The 21,020-nt window shown below is 37.1% G+C and overlaps 2 protein-coding genes across 3 annotated transcripts; one reads left to right on the forward strand and one right to left on the reverse strand.

Annotated features, from left to right (window-relative positions):
• Positions 1-427: 427 nt before the first annotated feature.
• LOC114480039 (isocitrate dehydrogenase [NADP], mitochondrial-like) lies at positions 428-11,228 on the reverse strand. Its single transcript, XM_028473831.1, has 14 exons — positions 10,983-11,228; positions 9,913-10,158; positions 8,857-9,088; positions 6,782-6,967; positions 4,490-4,581; positions 4,236-4,401; positions 3,284-3,444; positions 3,046-3,189; positions 2,832-2,968; positions 2,595-2,746; positions 2,383-2,495; positions 1,232-1,329; positions 1,057-1,149; positions 428-976 (listed from the first exon to the last, which is right to left on the reverse strand). Exons 1-14 carry the CDS (start codon positions 11,130-11,132, stop codon positions 892-894), a joined length of 2,055 nt encoding a protein of 684 aa, XP_028329632.1. The 5' UTR covers positions 11,133-11,228; the 3' UTR covers positions 428-891.
• A 1,630-nt stretch (positions 11,229-12,858) lies between these two features.
• Positions 12,859-20,074, forward strand: LOC114459648 (retinol dehydrogenase 12). 2 transcript variants are annotated; one of them, XM_028441840.1, is made up of 7 exons: positions 12,859-13,097; positions 13,887-14,027; positions 16,506-16,697; positions 16,779-16,940; positions 17,056-17,172; positions 18,886-19,090; positions 19,159-20,074. In XM_028441840.1, exons 1-7 carry the CDS (start codon positions 13,022-13,024, stop codon positions 19,253-19,255), a joined length of 990 nt encoding a protein of 329 aa, XP_028297641.1. In that variant the 5' UTR covers positions 12,859-13,021; the 3' UTR covers positions 19,256-20,074. The 2 variants fall into 2 exon arrangements, with proteins under 2 accessions (XP_028297641.1, XP_028297645.1); XM_028441844.1 differs by lacking the exon at positions 13,887-14,027.
• Positions 20,075-21,020: the final 946 nt, after the last annotated feature.

The following is a 21,020-nucleotide window of genomic DNA, read 5'->3' on the forward strand; positions in this document are numbered from 1 at the left end:
ACCCTGGAATGTGTTACATGGTGTGATTTGTTGTATTCGAGTGCAAACCCATCCTCTTTGCCAGATATTGGCAGTTATCTGGATTATTGATCCTGATTATGATACCATGAACATTTACACTGTAAAGGCTTGTGAGAAATGTCTTTACCCAAAATAACACAGTGGGTCCAAGTGTATGGGTACCATATTTCTTTAAACCATGATGAAATGCACAATCTGGATATGATCTGGAAGAAACTTGGTGGAATAATTAAGGAACCAACCTGAAATAACCAAAGTAACTCAGTTACTAATTGAAATGTGAATTTTTTGATGTAATGAAACCACTGTCTTTAAATGAAGTCGGTTTACAGCAGATTAGACTTAAGGTCCCAAACAAAGACATTGTGGGATTATTTTGTAGCATCTGCAAGGAACAAATGCCATGTTTTTAATCATTTATATTTTACATAGTGTACACAACTACAGCTAAAGTCACTTTATGTGCAGCGATGCATGTAACAACAAAGCAAACAGTCTGAGATGAGTAAACAAACTCCTAAACAAAATGTGGACTTTAACCACAAGATAAAATCAAATAGGCTTTTGTTGATACTTCTCTTCACATACGTATTCCTGTAGGCCTATGGTGTGCCTCCATCGCCCCATTCGATACAATACAGTCTGATAAATAAGTATTAAGGACACTTAAGAGACAGACAAGGAAATAAACAAAGGCCACACCACTGGTTATAAAAAAATCATTACATTAATTTGTATAAAACATTTCCCAAGAATTAATTATGTTTCGACTAAATCCTGGTTGATATAAGTACTTTACAATGACTTCAATGGAGCAGATAAAATTTGGAAACAAGAAAAGAGTCTCCAAATGTTTCTGCTGATGGCTCCTCATTTGCTCAGAGCTTTCTCCAGGTTGGTTTTGATGGCATCCAGGAAGTCAGACGTTGTGACATAATGTTCGTTCAATTTGCACCTGTCAATAAGCAGAGAAGATATGGATTTGTCAGAGACATTAGAACTCATCTTTGTCTATCTGACTCAGTTGATGCTCACATGGAAAGGCCGTGGATGCAGCCTGCCAGGTCTTTGGTCATCACTCCACTTTCCACTGTTTCCACACAGACCTTTTCTAAGGTATGAGAAAACCTGTAAAAAAAAAAATAATTAAAAATTCAGCTTACAGCTGTTGCACATCGCCTGAGAGAACTTTGTGAAGAAGAGAACGTACTTCACTAAGTCTGAATTTCCATCCAGCTTTCCTCGGTGTTCCAGCCCTCTGGTCCAGGCAAAGATGCTAGCAATGGGGTTTGTGCTTGTCGCTTTTCCCTTTAAAGCAAACAAACATGTAGCAATAAAAAAGATATCTATAGAAAATATAGGACATTCTCGTATAACAGGTTTTCAGTTGCATTAGAGAAACTTGGAGCAATACAATGAAGTGAATTACCTCTACCAAGGAGGTACATTTTCAAAGCCGTTACTTTGACTACATCAAAAGTGCTCAATGGATTTCAGCTATTTTTTTTTTTTTTTAATTAAAGGTAGACCTCACGCCATGGAAGATCCCATTAAATTTTGTTAGGGGAATCGCAACAATATACAGTTTCTGGATCAGTTTGAAAAATATCTCACCATTGGTGGAATTTAAAAAATTGTTCGTAATTGACCGATCTTTATGAAATCTGACTTAGTTATGTTGGGTTAGATAGAACTTTCTTCCAAGCTGTCAAAGGCTGTGATTTCATTACAGATTTTGGCGAAATAAGTGATATTTCTAAATGTCGACAAAGTATGATTGCACTTTGAACGTGGGCCTCGTAACTCCCACGAAATCTCATCGCGCAAGACTTTGCTGCAAGAAGGTTGAACGCTCCAAACCTCCTTATAACACTCTGTATTTCTTTGTTGTTTCACGTCTAATGTGACAGTAATAATGTTAAAGTATAATGCTCAGAAATGTCCCAGTCTCCTCTTCTATTTACACGTACCAAGCAATGTTTTCTCGAAGAGAAGTGGTCATGTGACCTGGTACGTCATGTTCTGTGACGTATATTTGCAGAAAAAGGGTTTCCATAGTGCTTTTGCGAGACATTTCAATATTGAAACGTCTGAAATTCCTTCTTATGAAAGCGTAAAAACCTTTGAGCGATATTTGAGTTTTTTTTTAAACATTCAGGTGTTTCCATTACCAGTTTTTATTGCGCTATTTAGATTTTGCACATTTCCAAGGGTAATGAAAACACAGCTAAAGTGTGAATGATCATGGTACCATGATCAGGATAACTGATGCAGACAAGTGCCAATGTCTGGCAAAGAGGATAGGTTTGCACTCTCTTGAGTTCTTTGAAACCCGATCTTAGATTTCCTCCCAACTCTTACTCTCTGGTGTTCTCTGTAGTGCCTGGTGACGGTGCCGTGGGCAGCCTCGGCCTCAATGGTCTTACCATCAGGACACACGAGTACTGACGTCATGAGACCCAGAGAGCCAAATCCTGAACACAGCATTAGATGCAGAGAGAGAGAGAGTGCATTCAGCAGAGAAACAGGCTCATTTAATGACAAAGCATCTGTGCACTATCTTCTTTACTCACCCTGCGCTAGAATGTCTGACTGCACGTCCCCATCATAATTCTTGCAGGCCCAAACGAATCCACCAGAAGACTTGAGCACCTGAGCCACCATGTCGTCAATGAGCCGATGCTCATACCAGATCTTCAGCTTGTCAAACTCTGGCTTGTAAGTCCTTTAAAAAAGCATTTGAACATGATTGCTGACAGCAGACAGATATAACCAGTGGGAAGTAGAACTGATATGAATGCTTGTCTTGCTTTTGAAAGATTTCCTCGAAGATGTCTTTGAAGCGGCCGTCGTAGGCCTTTAGGATAGTGTTCTTGGTGCTCATGTACAGAGGCCACCTCTTCTGTATGGCATACTGGAAGCAGCTGTGAGCAAATCCAGTGATGGACTGTGCAGAGAGGACACAACTACTACAGTGACACATGACTTGAAGGCGATTGCACCCATGAGTAAACCATTGCTCACATCGTCGGTGTTGTACATTCCCATCCCACAGCCGCCTGCCTGGAAGTCATACACGTCCCACTCCTGCTGTTGGCTTCCATCAGCTGGACAAAACACCAAGCTAAACTTTCCAGGCTTCTTGATGACGAAGTCTGTAGCCCTGTACTGGGAGATACAATGTTGCTTTGTGAAACTGGGGTGTTCAGGTAGATTTTTTTTTGAACGAGGAAACAAATTTATGATTTTGTGTTTGTATTACCTGATCGCCAAAGGCATGCCTGCCAATAGTTATAGGTTGAGTCCAACCAGGAATGAGACGGGGGATGTTATTACATAGGATTGGCTCACGGAAAACAGTCCCACCAAGGATGTTCCTAATGGTCCCATTAGGGCTCTTCCACATATTCTTCAGTTTAAACTCTGGAATCAAAATGTATGTAATCCTAATCTTAGAACCTTCGCAACAGGGTAGGGGTCTATTACATTTTTCAGTTACAATTATGTTTTCAATTACTCATGTTCAATTATAATTACAGTGACCAGCATTTTTTCCACTCACAATTAAATTACAATTATTTTTTATCCTCAAAGTCAATTACAATGATATTCTCAATTACTAAATTTCAATTACAAGTAATCGCAATTGCTAAGCCTGAAATAAATAACCTGATTAAAGTTAATCTTCCTCTTGTGTTAGCTTTCTGTTAGCATCTTGTATGATAACAGGTCCTAAATCAGCTGTAAAATACACAAAAAACAAATATCTATCATCTAATTCCTTTCCTATCTATTGGTTACAATGAAAATATAGGTTTTAATATTTATGGTGTGAATATCTGAGCCTTTTTTGTGGCAGTATACGCCTATATTTCAATTTCATTTTGTTTTTATTTTTTAATGGTAAAATGTGGGAAAGCATGATATGAAACACAGTTTAATAATTGTTAACTACATATGTCCAGAACTGTACAGAGAACGTTTTTTCCAACAAATTTTGCGTTAAATCTTAATTAACAAGAATTTACAAACCAATTACAAAGTAAATTATATAAACTCAATTACAATTACAACAGCAACATATTTTTTTAAATTACAATTATACATACACCATAATTGTAATTAATTATGCAATTACAATTATAATTGACCCCAACCCTGCTTCACAACCATAACCGTTAAGCAAAGCATGTGTATGAGTGTGTCTCGCTCGCCTTCTACTCTGGCCTCATCAGGTGTGATTGTGGCACACTTTACAGCCACGTTGTGTTTCATGGTAGCCAGGGCGGAGTCGATAGTGACCTGGTCGTCTGTGTGGTCACGGTAAGGTAAACCCAGGTCAAAATACAACAGCTCTACGTCAACATTGGGCAGGATGAGCTGAAGGAGAGGTTTGAAGGTCAGCCAGTAACACACACACACACACACACACACTCTGCCCTGTAATGGTGAGTTCAGGTGAACTTACCTTGTCCTTGATGAACTCCCACATGATGCGAGTCATCTCATCCCCATCCATCTCCACCACAGGCTGCTCCACTTTGATACGCTTTGTTGCATCTGGAAACGTCACATTTACATTATTTTGTCAATTCTTTATTCTTTAAAGCTGATATCCGGAGTTTCTGAGAAACGTCTCGATGTCCCGCCCTCAACAGCCTGACTTCCTCCCACTGCCTCTGCCAATCTACCAGAAGCCACGCCTCTTCTTTCTGCACGCGCATCGCGGAACATGACAAGGTCACATTGATATAAGTCTATGGGTCAGGTAGGAGCCAAAATCATATTTACCTTTGATTGACAGTCTCAAAAACAGGAAGTCAAAGCCTATTGGCTGGGCACAGTCGGTGATCGTTTCCACTTATATAGGGGTCTATAGGACGAAGGAGGGACTTATATACATTAATGTATATGAATGACCACAGGCAGTAAACAATAGTAAAAGACTAGTTAGGTGTTTTTTTTGCATTTCAAAAGAATCATACATAAATATAGATTTGTCAGAAACTCCAGATATCAGCTTTAATGTAGATCTACTGTGATCTGCATTTGTAATGCACATGCACCTTTTTGTTCAAGAAATTACAGATTGCTCAAAAAAAATTATTTTCTCTTTTTAAAAAAAGAAAAAAACAATTTTTCTTGATTGCTCAGAAACACAAGAAAAACATTGGAATGCATAGGTTTTATTTTATGCCATGATTCTGGTGGTTTGACACTCTTTAGAACAACTGGTTTCACGTGTGACTCCTTAACTAAACTTAGTTACAACCCAGCTCATTGTTTTTCAACCTTGGGGTGGTGACCCCATGTGCAGTCGCCTGGAGTCGCATGAAATGTGATCAAATGAAATCACTGATTAAAATTTGATTTGATTTATTTTTAATAAAACACCACACAGAATATAACACGACTGTATTCTATACTTTCACTTTCTCAAATAAAATCTAGTTAAAATTAAACAGCACACAAATATCTGTATTCATAACACACTATAACAAACAAAAACTCATTCTCCAGAGAAAAACATTTGTAATATAAAAATGGGGTCACGGCCTGAAAAAGGTTGGCCCTAGATTCTACTGAGGCTAGATGTTAACCCTGGTTGTGTTCACACTTTGATCCTCCTCCTGAGTCGTGGCCTTGGGATTATCTAAGCTGTGATAACTTTTATCAGTCAGACTGACACGTGCACAGTCATGCCGGCCCAGCACAAACCGGCACTTCCATCACAGGTTCGCCTCCTATATTTATTCTGACAGAGAAAGGCTGCGTCCATATAATCCCTCCTATCTCCTTTCCTATCCACTGTTCCTTCAACCCTGGAAGTGTTTAGGTGGTGGCCATGATAAAGAGCCTCCAAGTTCTCTTTAAGCTCAGGAAAAGAGGCTCAATGCTTCCTTTAGCCTAGGAAACACCGATGCATCCTTTACCAAAGGAGACGAGATAATGCTGACCCACAATTCCTTGCGACGACAACATTTAAAGGGAAACTCACGATAAGTAACGGAAATCATGTAAGTTACCAATGCAGTATTATGCTTTGAATAACTTTAAATAAATAATCTAAAACCCATATGTTATTATATGTGAGACATATTATCAGATTATAACTGACATAAAACAAACATTGTGGTTCAAGAAAAAAGGATTAGATACATTTATGTTTTATTCAATATAATTAATATTAGTGAGTGGAAGGTGAGTGTGAGCAACCATTCTCAATGTGACGTTCTTTAGTTTCACTTTAATTCCTCTTAGCCTCTTTTCCTTTGATTTACATTCAAACCGTGTGATTTTTTTTTTTTTTTTGATTATATCAGCAAAAAGTGTTATAAATGTGCTTTTAGACTATTTTCGGAAATGTGTAGTTTTTTTACCCTCGGCAGACGTCACTAACCTTCGCAGCTGTCAGATTATTACGTCACCTAGTGGAAGTGCGTCTGATTGTCAAAACAAACGGGATGGCCGTTTCCTAACTCCTCTCCTAACACCTGTCCTCAACCCTGTGACGTCACCCACGGGGTTAAGGAGAAGTGGATAGGAAAGGAGATAGGGATTATTTGAGGAGAAACTGTCACATTCCTGATAGTGTGATTCAGCTTTGGCTTGTTGCCAACACAGAGCTCACTTCCTACCGGTGTCTAGTCACATTTACGTCGTAGTTCCACCCCCAGCTCTCTGAAACTTATATATTTATTAAAAGTCGCACATGGTAATTAAAGGCACGTGACTCTACTGTAAACTTCAGTTTACTTACAGTTCCTCTGTGGTTGCTGCTGGACTGTGTGAAGGTTCACGGTTCCCGAGGAGCCAAAAGCAGGGTTAAGGACAGCTGCACACCTGGACCAGACGGTCACAGCCCTCAGGTAACGAACCATGTCTACCGGAATAATACAGGGAGAGCAGCACGAGCACGCAGTCTCCGGTGCGCAGGTGAATGGCCCTCAGAATGTCCCGGTAAACCAGTGACGCTTTCGCGTAGGCGGGGCTTCCGTGTACTACGTAACCAGGGAAACGGGAAATGCTTTACTGTGATTGGCGAGAAAGTTGTGTTTTGTTTTTTTTTTCACTGACTTCCTGTTTGACATCTTCTCGTGCCAATAAAAGCATTGGATTTCCTTGGCTTTAACCACTTTTGGTATTTTTGTGTATTTTTTTATTTTTATTTATTAATTATTATTATTATTATTATTATTATTATTATTATTATTATTATTATAATAATAATAATACTTAAAAAAAAAACTGTTTATCATCTTTTTGAAAAAAAAAAATCTAAAACGTTTTACATTTCAAAAACCTGCAACAATGTATGCCATTTTTGGCCATTGTATTTTCAGTTATGCATCATATTTTTCTTTTTTTTGTTACCAGTCTAAATGTTATGCCAAAATGATATTGCGTTCTGCATTATAAAGCTTCCACCTTTGAATCAGCAGTAATGATTACAAAATAACAACGTTGGGAGAAGTGCACTAGTTCATTGTTTTCAGTAAAAAATTAAATAAAATGTAATGTTTACTGTTAACTTTATTTTTGGTCATTTTGTTTACATTGCATTCCAGAAATCCAGTTTGCCTTTCCTTTTTCTATCAGTAGCTTTACAGTCTTAGTTAAAGTTCCTTTTTTAATTCAGAAGGGTTTTGCTTGATTGTCTTAAATTAATTTAGGGTACTATAGGTATTTGTGTTGATGTACAATATCCTATGCATATCAATGTTCTTATTTCATATATCGGACGATATATCGGAGATTGGCTTTTTAAAACTCCCATTATCGGTATCACATTATATATTTACAATTAATTGCAGTTGTAAAAGAAATGTAATTAAATAATCGGAGCAAGTTTGTTCCTCGTCAATTTTGCACTCAAACTTCTTTATGTTCCATCAGAATTTGTAAGTTCATAAAAAGCTGTTTGTATGTATATTTTTCACAATATAAAAAGTGGCAATAAAACAACGGTTTAAACATTTTTTTTATTAACAAGTTGTTGTGAAAATGATGAAAGTTCAAGGAATTACTCATTACGGGTACAGTTTCTTGTTAACAGCGCTCAAAATGATTTCCAAAGATTTGCATTTGAGACCCAGGCTTTGTGAGCAAACTCAGACAAGTTTCAATTTAACGGTAAAAGTAACTAGATGCAAAATAAATGTAATAAATTTGGTTTCCTTACTTTCAAAACTTTATATGAGAATGTTTTTCTTATAAAAACAGAATGAAACCAGTTAAAAAAAAATTCAAATATAGATATACTCATTCAGTAAACATTATGATTCATAGGAAAAATGTGTTTAATGTTTAAGGCACTTAGTGAGAGGCTACAACCATACAAGGCAGCATTAGGGGTTGGGACAATGTTGCATAAAAAACTGAAAAAAAAAACTTCAAATAAAAAAAAAATGCAATAAATTACATAGGTAGAGGAAACTGCACTTACATACAGTGTTAGCTGTACGTTAATTTACTTTAACCAATGTCTTCTTAGCTAAAAAGGTATACTTGAATCCCAGAATTCTGTTTCTCAGTTTAAACACGTCCTTTTTTTTGTCCAACACTAAACACACACATGGTCCTTCAATCACCCCTTTAACAAAGACATGGTTGTAAACACAAACAGAGTGATGTCCAAACTCAGTCCTACTGTAGCACAACAAGCAGGTTTTAGATGCTTTCATGCACCAACACAACAGCTATGCATTCTATATAAGTGGATGATAACACATTCATTAGAAACAGGCGAGTTGTGGCCCTCTAGGACTGAGTTTGGACACCCCTGACACATCTTTAGATACAATTCTGTATTAAAACGCAGCCCGATGAGGATTTAAGTGGTGGCTGCCACAGAGCCTTTCTTCTCAGTGAAGAAGCTCCGTAGCATCACAACTTGTCCGATCCCGATGAAAAAGAGCAGAAAGGTCTCTGCCATGGACCAGTAGGTGACCCGCTCCAGGAGGTGTTCTGCTTTGGAGCGGCCCTGAGACTCTCTCAGCCTGTACCACGTCTGGGAGTCAGCCACCACCTTCAGAACCTCATGAATGGAAACACAGGAAGACTCCAGCTGAAAGAAGCAGAAAGAGGGGCATCCATTAACTCCCACATAAGAGATGTGATCTTAAAAATATTTTAAAAATGCCACTAAAAAAGCAACTTGTGAAGTCTTTGTCATTGAATGTAGCAGGTACAGGCTTCCTACAGCTTCAGTCAAATTAAATTCAAGACTTTTTATCGCCATTTGAAATGAAATTTAAGACTCCAGGGTTCACCAACCTTTCTAAAACCGTGAGCTGGGTGTCGCAATAATGTACATTATAATGACCATGTGATATTTCAGTTTTTCTTTTTTAATACATTTGCAAAAAAATGTCTACATTTCTGTTTTTTGTCTGTCAAGATGGGGTGCTGAGTGTGCATTAATGAGAAATAAAATGAGCTTTTTTTCATTTTAGCAAATGGCTGCAATGAAACAAAGAGTGAGAAACTTAAAGGGGTCTGAACACTTTCCGTACCCACTGTATATCGTGAAATCCATGTTTTTCACACCACTATTAACATGTGTTCCTAACATCTTATTAATCATACAACTTACATTTCCTCAGTTCATTTTTGAAGAGATAAATATTTATGTGATTTGTAGACTAGGCCCAGCAGGTTTTTATTTCCCATTCAGGATGAATCCTCTGAGGCCTAATTCTGATTGGTTGACTTTCCTGCCTCTGGCCAATCAGGGCTTGGTAAATAATTCCCTATTCTTTCTACTAAAAACCAGTTTGGACTGACACCTTTAGGGCAGTTTGGGAGTACACTATGAATGGATGAAGATTTAGTGACATATTCTCAGTGCAGGTGACGCTTTCTAAGCACCAGTTTCACCAGTTTTCCCACCTGAGTCAGGGCTGTAGTTGCACTCATGTTGTCCAGCAGAGGGTCCTCATCTCCATGTCTGAAGTCCAGGTACACCACCTTATTTGTGTAGGTGGAGAACTCGTTCCCGAAGCACATTTTGTAGCTGCCCTTCATTGTGGTGGTGTGAGAGAAGCTGTCGTACTGCTTCTTCTTCTCAGTGTACAACAGATTACCGTGAGGGTCAAAAACATTGCAGTCCACATCGTAGTTGCCTCCATCGATCACCTAAAGGCAAATAACAAACATGTCACACTGTGTGACTGGTGGAATGAAGATGGAACACTGACTAGGGCTGGGCGATATGGACTAAAACACATATTTACATTTTTTGATATACAGAATAGAATAGAATAAACATTTATTGATCCCCATAGTGGAATCTTACACGTTGCAGCAACATCATAGTATAGCAAAAGTAGGCAGTAAGAACCTTAAATACCAACATAATAGTGGAAATATACAACTATGGGACAGAATGAAATTAGAAAAAAAAATTAAATAACAAAAACAAAACAACAACGGCATAAAAAACACAATCTGATATAAATCTTTTTTTTTAAATTTATTTATTTATTTTAATTCAAATGAAGTCGTACGAGAAAGACAATTTTGAGTTAAATTTGCTTATGCAAAATGTCACACAGGCACATGTATTATTATTATTATTATTATTATTATTATTATTATTATTATATTATTATTATTATTATTATTATTATTATTATTATTATTAACAAACAGATGCACAATGTGCAGCATATGAGTATTTCAATGCAAAATAAGCTATAAAATAAAAACACAGACGTTACTGTAATTTTCTATATCACCAAAATAGTAAACTCGATATATTGCCCAGCCCTATCACTGACGTGGTGTTTGGTGTTAGCTGAGCTTTGACAAACTCAAACTTAAAACTCTAACACTATGACGAGATCTTCACTCAATAAGAGCATTATTTAAACTCCTGAGATTGTATCATATACACTTGCACACATGTATAAATAATAATAATAATAATAAGCCAGTCATTAAACATAAGAAGAACTTACCTGGAAGTCCAGCTCAAACTTCACGTCCTTCTCCAGCTCCTCATAGAAACACTGCTTTTCATTGTAAGGCAGTTCAAAGGTGAGCTCGGTACCAAACACCAGACAGGAGGAGGGCAGCAACAACAGTAGCCACAGCCACAGGGACAGCATAGTTACACAAGTCACAGACAGAGAGCAACAGAAACACAATGTACTGACACACACACACACACACGCTGCACTGCGTAGAAACACCGCAACTCTGACGTGGCGCCATCAAAAAACACTTCCGGTAGCGAGTTCGCTGACTAAACTTTGTAAAAAGTAAAATAAAACAAACAAAATGATAATCATGATGTTCACAATTACACGTTTCAATATGTTATCACAATGTTCAAACCATCAAAAAAATAAAAATAAAATAACATGAAGTACTCTTACACGTCTGACGTAAGATCTACGTCGACAAGCAAGACCGACACAGTCTAAATTCCAAAATAAAAGCACATCATGTTTCTCTTAAAGTAGAGATATCAAAGTTATTTCAAAGGCCACAAACAGTCCAGTTTGACCTTTGAAGGACTAGGAAAGAAGTTACATTTCATGTACAGAAAGCTGGAAGAAGTCTGAGTTTCAGAGATTAACTATTAAAAAAAGGTAATCAGTCAAAGCTGCCTTTACCCAAAATGTGAAAAAATAAAATAAAGCTTTAGCATTAAAACAATAACAGAACAGCAGGTAGAATGAGAGCAAAAGACAAAATAAAGCTTAAAACTGAACACCAGATGGCAGCAAGACACCATTAATGCGTCTAAGGTGGAACATTTAATGTGTTTTCTTTATACATTTCTACATTTACACAGAAACACAATCACCTCTGCATATATATGTATGTTTGTATGGGTGCATATATGTTACAGTGTATGTTTATATAAGTAGCTCATAGTGGTTATGCGGATTATAAATGGGGTAGGATTAAATAAGTCAGACTTCTCCTTTTTTGAATGTGTAAATGTTTGCTGAAATTTTTTGACTTGTTTTGAAAATGACTTATTTGTGACATTTCTTTAATTTATATGTATTGTTTTTGTTTTTACATGTTCAAAAAGAAATAAAGCAAATGGTGTGAAATTTAACAGGCGTCTTGTTTTTAAAATTGAAGGTGCATCCCTCCGGGGCTAGGATAGATACTGTGGTAGAGATTTTGTGTTGCCTTCACCGGATAGAGTTGATGGGGTCTAGTATTGTTTTTTCCTGGATCCCATCTCATGCAGGTATTGTGGGGAATGAAGCTGCTGATAGGCTAGAAAAGAAGGCTCTTCTCGAGACGGAAATTGAATATGTGGTCCGATTGGGGAAGGCTGAGTGTGTCAGTGTTTTCAAAGCTACTGTGTATCAGCAATGGCAAAGGGAGTGGGAGAATGAGTCTAGAGGGAGGCATTATTTTAGGTGTCAACCTTGTGTGCAGGCCACTAGACTCCTGTGGGCAACTAGCCGATCAAATCAAGTTAAGATAACCAGATTAAGACTGGGGCATTGTGGACTAGCTGCATATTTAAATCGAATAGGCAAACATCCGGATGGATTATGTCAGTGTGGTCAACTTGAGACTATTTCCCATGTTCTATTGGCCTGTGGATGTTATTCTGTTGAAAGGGGAACGTTATTTAAAGAACTTTCAACTCTTGGGCTGACAGTGTTTTCAATAAAGTCAATATTTGCACCAAGAACAGAGTCGATTTTAATAGATAAGGCAAGTCGTGAGGTATCTTCAATCTTCCAACCTCTATTTGAGAATCTAAAATGGAGTGACTCTAAGTGAACAGAAGAGGGCAGCATTACGCTTCTTTTAGTGTACAGCCTGCCGGAAACCATTAGAAGAAGAAGAAGAAGAAATTGAAGGTGTTACCGACCACGCCCCTTTCTGGAGCCGAACATTTGTCACAACAAACGCAGAAAATGACGGTCAGACTGTGTGTGTGATAAACAGACAGGCGCTGAGTGAACTTTGGAGCTCTATTTGTTAGGATTTCTTCAGGTTGGTGAAGTTTATCAACAACATGCAACACTACGGAGAAGCGGTGAAGAACTTCATAGAGACACACGCCACAGGTCTCACTGTGTTACTAGTTACAGGTAATGACGTCACTGCGGTGTTTTTGTTACTATGACACTTTTTTTTGTTTAATTATGATGAAGGTATTTCCTATTTAAAAAAGCATGCTTTGTGTCTGTCTGTCTGTCTGCTTTGTCGTACTTGTAGGATGGATCTCATATTACCTACTAACTAATGCAGTGTTTTTCAACCTTGGGATCGCGAACCCATGTGGGGTCGACTGAAATGTTTAATAATTGATTTAAAAAAATGTAGGGTTTTTTTTAACGTTTTTAATTATTATTATTTTACCAATTAAAACAACGCACAACCTTATACAACTGTATTCTATACTTTCACTTTTTCCAAATATAAATCTAGTTAAAAAATAATAATAAAGTGCAGTATATAAATATCTGAGCTGGCACAACTTGCTTCTGATACTGAGTGGCAACTGTGTATTTGTAATGCAGTATAACAAACTTGATCACAAACTAATTCTAGAATGGAAAAAAAAAAGTCTTTAGGGTCGCCAAAAATATCTTAATTTCAAAATAGGGTCATGATGTAAAAAAAGGCTGGGATCCATGTTCAACTGTATTACTCTTGGTTTTTTTTTTTTTTTTTTTTTAAATGTATTAATTGATTTATTTATTTTTGGTGTTTAATATCTTACCTTCCAGGCTCTTTATGTCTGATTATAAATAGTTAGAGAAATGTCATCATCTCTTCTTTGTTTTGTGTGTGTGTGTGTGTGTGTGTGTGTGTGTGTGTGTGTGTGTGTGTGTGTGTGCGCGCGCGCGTGCGTGCGTGCGTGTGTGTGGTTCCAGGGGTGGGGGTGGTGACCTTGCGTCGATGGATGGCGGGCGGTGTGTGTCAGAGCAAGGCCAGGCTGGATGGGAAAACAGTCCTGATTACTGGAGCCAACACTGGCATTGGAAAGGAGACGGCCTTGGATCTGGCCTGCAGAGGTGGGAGGCAGTGGCGTGTCCACGTCCATTTCACTGGGGTGGCACAAAGAGGGCCAGAGGGCCACTGTGGGGCCCCTGTCAAATGCAAAACATAAACTTCTCATTTATTTTGAATTTGCAATAAAATCCACAGGTTTGGGCGCATGGTGGCTTTGTTGTTAGCACTTCCGTTTCATAGCACGAAGGTCCTTGGTTCAAGCCCTGGGGTGGACTCTTGGATCCTTTCTATATATTTATATATATATAAATATTTACAGTTCAAACAACATAAACAATAATAATGAGAATACATGTGCATAAATAAAATAAACATAATCGATAGTACAGCATTAATAATCACAACCAGTACCATTTTATATTTGATCTGTTTTGAGGGAATTCACTTTTTCGTTTTAAATAAAGTGTTACATTAACAGTTTATTTTAATAAGGACGTTAACAGTGGGGCAGCCAATCATATTTGTGGGGGCTGGCGTCCCCACTGGCCCACTACTGGTGAGAGGCTCCCTCTGAGGACCCTCACCTTCCATTTGAATGAGGTTTTTCTTTGTCCTGACAGTTGTTTGAAGCTACATATTGGGGTACTGGTACATTATTTAGCAAACTGGACATGATGGCTAATACAGCCAGAGCAGTGGTAGTCCCAGAGTTGGCTTTGACATGACAACACGTTTGTAATTCCATAACCAAATGAAACTTAGAGGCACAATTGAATTAAAAATAGGAATAAATGTTTAGGTAATTTATAATTGACAGTTAACTACTTAACACTTTAGTGTGCAGACATTCAAAATGTAAAAGCAGGGTTTCTGATCGTTTTGTTACTTTAAAACAGCAGAGTTTGCATGTTCTGCTTAATATAATGTGTGTGCGTTTACCTTAGGTCAGAGGTGTCAAACTCATCTTAGTTCAGGGGCCAAATACGGACCGGTTTGATCTTAAGTGGGTCGCAGATTATAGGTGGGGAGGAAAAAAGAGCAATTTCAACATCATCGTCACTAGTTTACAATATGAGTTCAATTCACTTAAAAACATTTTGTCACAAATTTCCTTGTAATTTACAGGAGATTTGTGCCATTGTTTGTGAGAAATGGCAAAACTTTGAAATAAAAAATGACGGCGTTCATGTGGTATAAACAAAGGAAACATGCAAGCCCCTAAAAATATAAAAGGCTTTCATTACATTGCTGAATTCATTCATCTACAACTGGATTATTTTGTCATTTACACCATAATTCATGCTTTTACTTTCTCCTGCAGCCCATACTCTAAAGCTGTGTTACTCAAACTTTTTAGGCTCAAGTACCCCTTTCTCTTACTTTTTTTAATAAATGAGTGATTTAAAAAAACATTTTAAATAATCTAATTTTTGTAAATAAGGGAATGAAACAATATTAAGTGCCTCCTGAATAGATTTAATTTTAAAATTTCTTTCTTTCATTCTGATGTGGGACCAACACTGATCCTTGTATTCTCAGTTCATGTTCTAATCAATAATCATCTCTATCATCATTTTGTGTGTTGTTTGGTGTCATTTTGTGTATTTTGTTCTTGTGGATCTGTTCTTTTTTTATTATTCTGTATATTTTTCTCTTATTTTCTGTGTTTTTGTTATTGTTTTTGTGTGTTGTTGGTATTATTTAAATGGTGCTCTTTCGGTGTGTGTGTGTGTGTGTGTGTTTGGTGTTGTTTGGTTGTTTCTTATGTTGTTTTGTAAGTTTCCTGTAATTTTTGTGTATTTTGTAGTGATCTTCTGTGTTATTCTCTCATTTACTGTGTCTTATTGTCACTTTGTGTGTGGCTGATAATAGTCAATCAATCAATCAATTTATTATTTATATAGCGCAAATTACAACAAAGGCCATTTCATAGCGCTATCAAAATATGAAATTCATTATAATAATGGGAAAAAAAAATCTAAGATAGAATAAAAACAAAATATTTCGATCTTAGAGTTAATGTGTTTTAATGTATTTTGTGTATTTTGTTGTTGTTTGTCTGTTCTTTTTATTATTCACTGTATTTTTGTCTTACTTTGTCGTTTTTGTGAGTTGCTGGTATTATTTGGTATTATCATCATTTTCAACTAAAGATAAACATTATAAAACCCCATATTTTTAATGCTTTCTTTCGTTAACTTTCCTCTCTCTCTCTCTCTCAAGTACCCCCATAGTGCCGTTGCGTAACACTAGGGGTACACGTACCCCCATTTGAGAAACACTGCTCTTAAGGGCCGGATTTGGCCCCCGTGCCTTGAGTTTGACACGTGTGGGTTTCTCTCACATTGCACTTTCTAAACTGGGCCATTGAAGTAAATGTGTGAAACTGAAGTGTTGACATTGTGTTTTTAATATCTGCAAAATCACTGTTTTAAATTGTGGAAATGTTCATAATTATTTAGAAAAACAGATCTTCAAGTACATAAAATAGTCATGAAACTAAAATGATTTACATTTGTGTATTTGTTGTGGTTGTAAAGGGGCCAGAGTGATCATGGCCTGCAGGGACATGACCAGAGCTCATATAGCAGCAGATGAGATCCGACAGCAGAGCGGAAATGGGAACGTTGTGGTCAGAAAGCTGGATCTGGCCTGTCTGCAGTCTGTTCGCGATCTGGTCAAAAATGTAACGGAGAACGAAAAGCACTTGGACATCCTCATCAACAACGCAGGTCTCCTACTGGAAGCTCTGCGTTCACGTCTCTGATATCGTCTCCATGTCCTACTGAACTCATTCAGCCTATTTTCACCAGGTGTGATGATGTGTCCTAAGAGTCAGACTGAAGATGGCTTTGAGATGCAGTTTGGTGTCAATCATCTGGGGCCGTTTCTCCTCACTAACTGTCTCCTGGACATGATGAAGAAATCCGCCCCAAGTCGCATTGTCATTGTTTCAAGCATGGCTCACGAGAAGGGTAAAATCTGCTCTTTGGTGACACTTATGAAGTCTATTTAGTTTTTTGGCTTTTTAAAGATGACTTTTCCTCTTGACATCTTGCCTGCTATTGATTTTGGGGTTTTTTTTTGCAGGTCAAATCAATTTTGAGGACATTAACCTTGATAAAGACTACCAGCGCAAGAAGAGCTACTGTCAGAGCAAGCTGGCTAATGTTCTCTTTGCCAGAGAGTTGGCCAAACGGCTGGACGGTACTTTACACAGCATCTACCTATAAAAGCAAGGAACGTCTGTGTGGATGTGTGCGTGTGTGTGTGTGGAGCAAATATCTCCCAGACGCGGTGCGAGTTCCACCTGAAACTTAGTCAACGTGTTCCAAATACCCCAAGTGTGTGTATGTGTGATTTTGGAGTAATTTGGTCATTTCAAAATGTTTATTTTAATTTTAATTCACTTCTGGACGGCCCCGAAATGAAACCTATTCAGCTTTTGACCTCAGGGTGTGAGGGGGCGCTAGTATACATAAAACACACTTAAGATTAAGGGTGTACGGGAAAAATTAATTCTGTGATATATCGCGGTATTTCACCGGATGATTATCGTATTGATCCAAAAAATGTCCAAATAGATTTTTTAAATGATGGTTTTTAGGGAAATAATACTTTCATTGCGCTAACATTAGCATAGCACTAAACTAAACTCCTCAATGCATTTGAGCTTGGTATTTGATTGCACTTTACTGGACACCTTTTGATAAGTATGTGGTTACTTTTTTAAGAACTGAACAGAATCAGAATGTGTTGTGGAAGCAACAGTTCAACTTTTTTGAACAGTGTAATTTTAACAGTTTGATAAACATACCACTTGTTTTTAATATTGATACTCGAATTACAGTTAGTTTCCATTTACTTGTTCTCGCAAGTTTAAAAAAAAAAAAAATGAAATAAATTGTATGCCATGTCATTTTATACTTGTAAAGGTGAAATTTGTAATGCACATCATATTGTGTAGTATCAGGCGTAAAGAGTACTGATATATACTACTCAAGTAAAAGTACTATTACTTGATTGAAATTGTACTCAAGTACAAGTAAATTGTACATAAAATACTTAAGTACAAGTAAAAAGTAGCTCAATTCAAAAGTACTCAGAGTAAAAGTTACTAGTTACTTTATTTTTGGTAATAAATCTAGCCACAGTTCCCTCGCATTCAGTAAACAACTCATGTAGAAACTTAAAAAGGAAAAGACCAAATCTGGCACAACTGGAATTTTAATATTTTTTCCACAAAGGCATCTGTATAAAATACAAGGTTTGTCAAAATGTACAACTTTTAACTAAATAACACCAATAAATTCAATCAAAAATAAAAACGATCCTCAGGCTCTAAGTTTAGCTACATTGATGAACTCTAAAAGTGATAATATAACCTCCAATCAATGCTGTGTTGGTGGGTGCATTACGTTTAATCTGATTGGTCGGCTATGATGTGATGCAATTGATTGAACGTTGTCTGGTTAGTTCATTTTTTGTAGTTTCACAATGTCCGTTGATGATTTTAAAACAAATATATACATAATTTACTCAGTAACGGTTGGGTTTAAAAATGTAAGAAATTACTTTACTTCTTTCAAAACATACTTAAGTACATGTAAAATGACTGATTTAGAAATATACTCAAAAAAGTATAAATACCCATAAAAGCAGCTCAATTACAGTAACGTGAGTACTTGTAATCCATTACTGTATATCAGGATATTTTGTATCGTATCGTCATCATGGCATTGCACAACCCTACTAATAGAACACCTATCATGTAAAACTCATCCTGACATTGTGAAGTCTGATCCAGCCTTTGATTAATTCTCAGTTGACATCTTTTATTGTTACTTTTAATCATTTTGTCTCCTCTGCTTTTCTCCTAACAAGATGTTGTACTAACTCTTCTTTTGAATTAATGATCAGGCACTGGGGTGACCGTGTACAGCCTTCACCCGGGCGTTGTCCGCACTGAGCTGGCACGTCATATCCTCCCCACATTGGCTCTGTGGCAGAGAATTATCTTCCATATCATTGTGACGTTGGCTAAAAGTCCCCGAGAAGGAGCCCAGACTAGCATCTACTGCGCTGTGGACGAGGGCCTGGCCAACACCAGTGGCCTCTACTACAGGTACGTACACAGACATGTAGACACGGACTTGCATTGTCATCATGATGACGTTTTCATTCCTCCTACAGTGATTGTGCCCCCAAAGTACCCGCCCCACAGGCCCGGGACGACACTGCAGCTAAGAAGCTGTGGGACGTCAGCGCTTCAATGGTTGGTTTGGTTTAAACACCGTAGCCAACCTTTTACGCTGAGGAGGGCATCGTTTTGTGTTGCACTTTTATTATGGGTCATAACTTGTGACTTCTTTAGGATGAAGAGTTTGTTGTTATATATGATTGTAATGTATCAATATAACATCAATATAAAATGTTATTGCTGTTTTGGTATGTAATATTTAAAAAGCAAAGCCAGTATTTGCATAATAATGGGTTATTTTTGCTTCTGCATTGTTTTAAGTTTCATCTAAATCTTCTGACATTTTTACCTAATTATTATTATTATTATTACTTGGCTATTCAATAACATTTTCCTTTAAGTTTTATACATAAGGCTGACATTATCTGTCTTTAGCATGAATAAGGTGTCACGCAGGCTGTCATTAAGTGTTGTTCACTAAATTGTGACACCTTTCAAGCTGTGTTGGCATTTTTGGGTTTGGTGGAGGGATCTTAAGAATAGGTATATTTAGGGTTAAGATCAGGGTTAGGGTAACAAACAACACTTAATGACAATGTAATGTCAGCCTTATGTATAAAACTTAAACTAAAGTGTTACCGGCTTCTCTTTTATTACTGAATTAGAGTGGCCACAGTTGGCCACATGTGAAGTCATGTTTGAAAAGGAGAGATTATGTTAATTGTTTGATGTGCAATTTGGGATCCTCCTATTGTGTAATGATGGAGCAGATCCCTCTGGGTGAATAGAAGACAATACAGCCAGTAATACTCGCAGGAAGTTGTGTGTGCGTGCGTGCGTTGTGTAATTGATGCTGTTACATGTGTCATGACAGCGTAATAAACAATGGTTTTCATTCCTTTATTCTGATCCGATGTGACTGTTTGAATTGAATGGGAATAAAATGAACAAATGTTTTCAACAAAAACCGTCAGCGTCGGACCATGTACATGATGACTCAACAATAAAAACATGTTTTTTTATTAGCAATTCAGTCGATTGTTGCAACAACAAAAAAAAAACATTAGTGTGTTTTATAGAAATTGAAATGCAGATATCATGAAGACATTACAATCACTTAAAAATTGATCAACACGGTATTACTTTAAAATCTGTAACCCTTTACCTAGATTTTGTCATATTTATATACATGACAAAAAAAAGCATATATTATTTATATATTTCCACAGCAGCCAGTATTAAGTAGCATATTTGACTTTCCAAATATTCCTATTGTTCTGTAGAAAAACTCATTTTGCTGTACGAGACAGATTTTTACTTAAAGTAAAAGCATCAAGCGTGTAAAAACATTTAATGAAAAATACAATAGATATCATTTCATTTTCATACATTGAAATAAATTCTAACGAGCGAAACCTTTTCCCTAAACACATTTGTGTATTAGCTTAAAGTCTGAGATGTAAATGTGTTGCAATTCATTGATCCAGCTGTAATTAGTGTGGAGGTCAGTCACAGACTGTGTCATCATTATAGCAGTGATTGAGTAACGTTGGCCAACATTTTAATAAATAAGCAGTAAAATGTAATGTATGCGACTCTAAACATATATATAAAAAAAACCCTAAAATGACTATGACAAGCATGTCACAGTGTCCAATAAGAGATCATTGGTGTTATTTTTTGCTCATTTCTGAAACACGCTACTATTAACATGATGTAGCTCTTCAGCATTTGTAGGTAATGTCATGCACATGCCCTTATCAGTTCTCCGTCCAACGAATATTGAATCTATAGCTGGGCTGGAAAAGTGATAAGGAGACGTGAACAACCAAAGTGCAACAGCAGCACCTGTTTA

Source organism: Gouania willdenowi, chromosome 3 (genome assembly GCF_900634775.1).
Source record: "Gouania willdenowi chromosome 3, fGouWil2.1, whole genome shotgun sequence".
NCBI lineage: Eukaryota > Metazoa > Chordata > Actinopteri > Blenniiformes > Gobiesocidae > Gouania > Gouania willdenowi.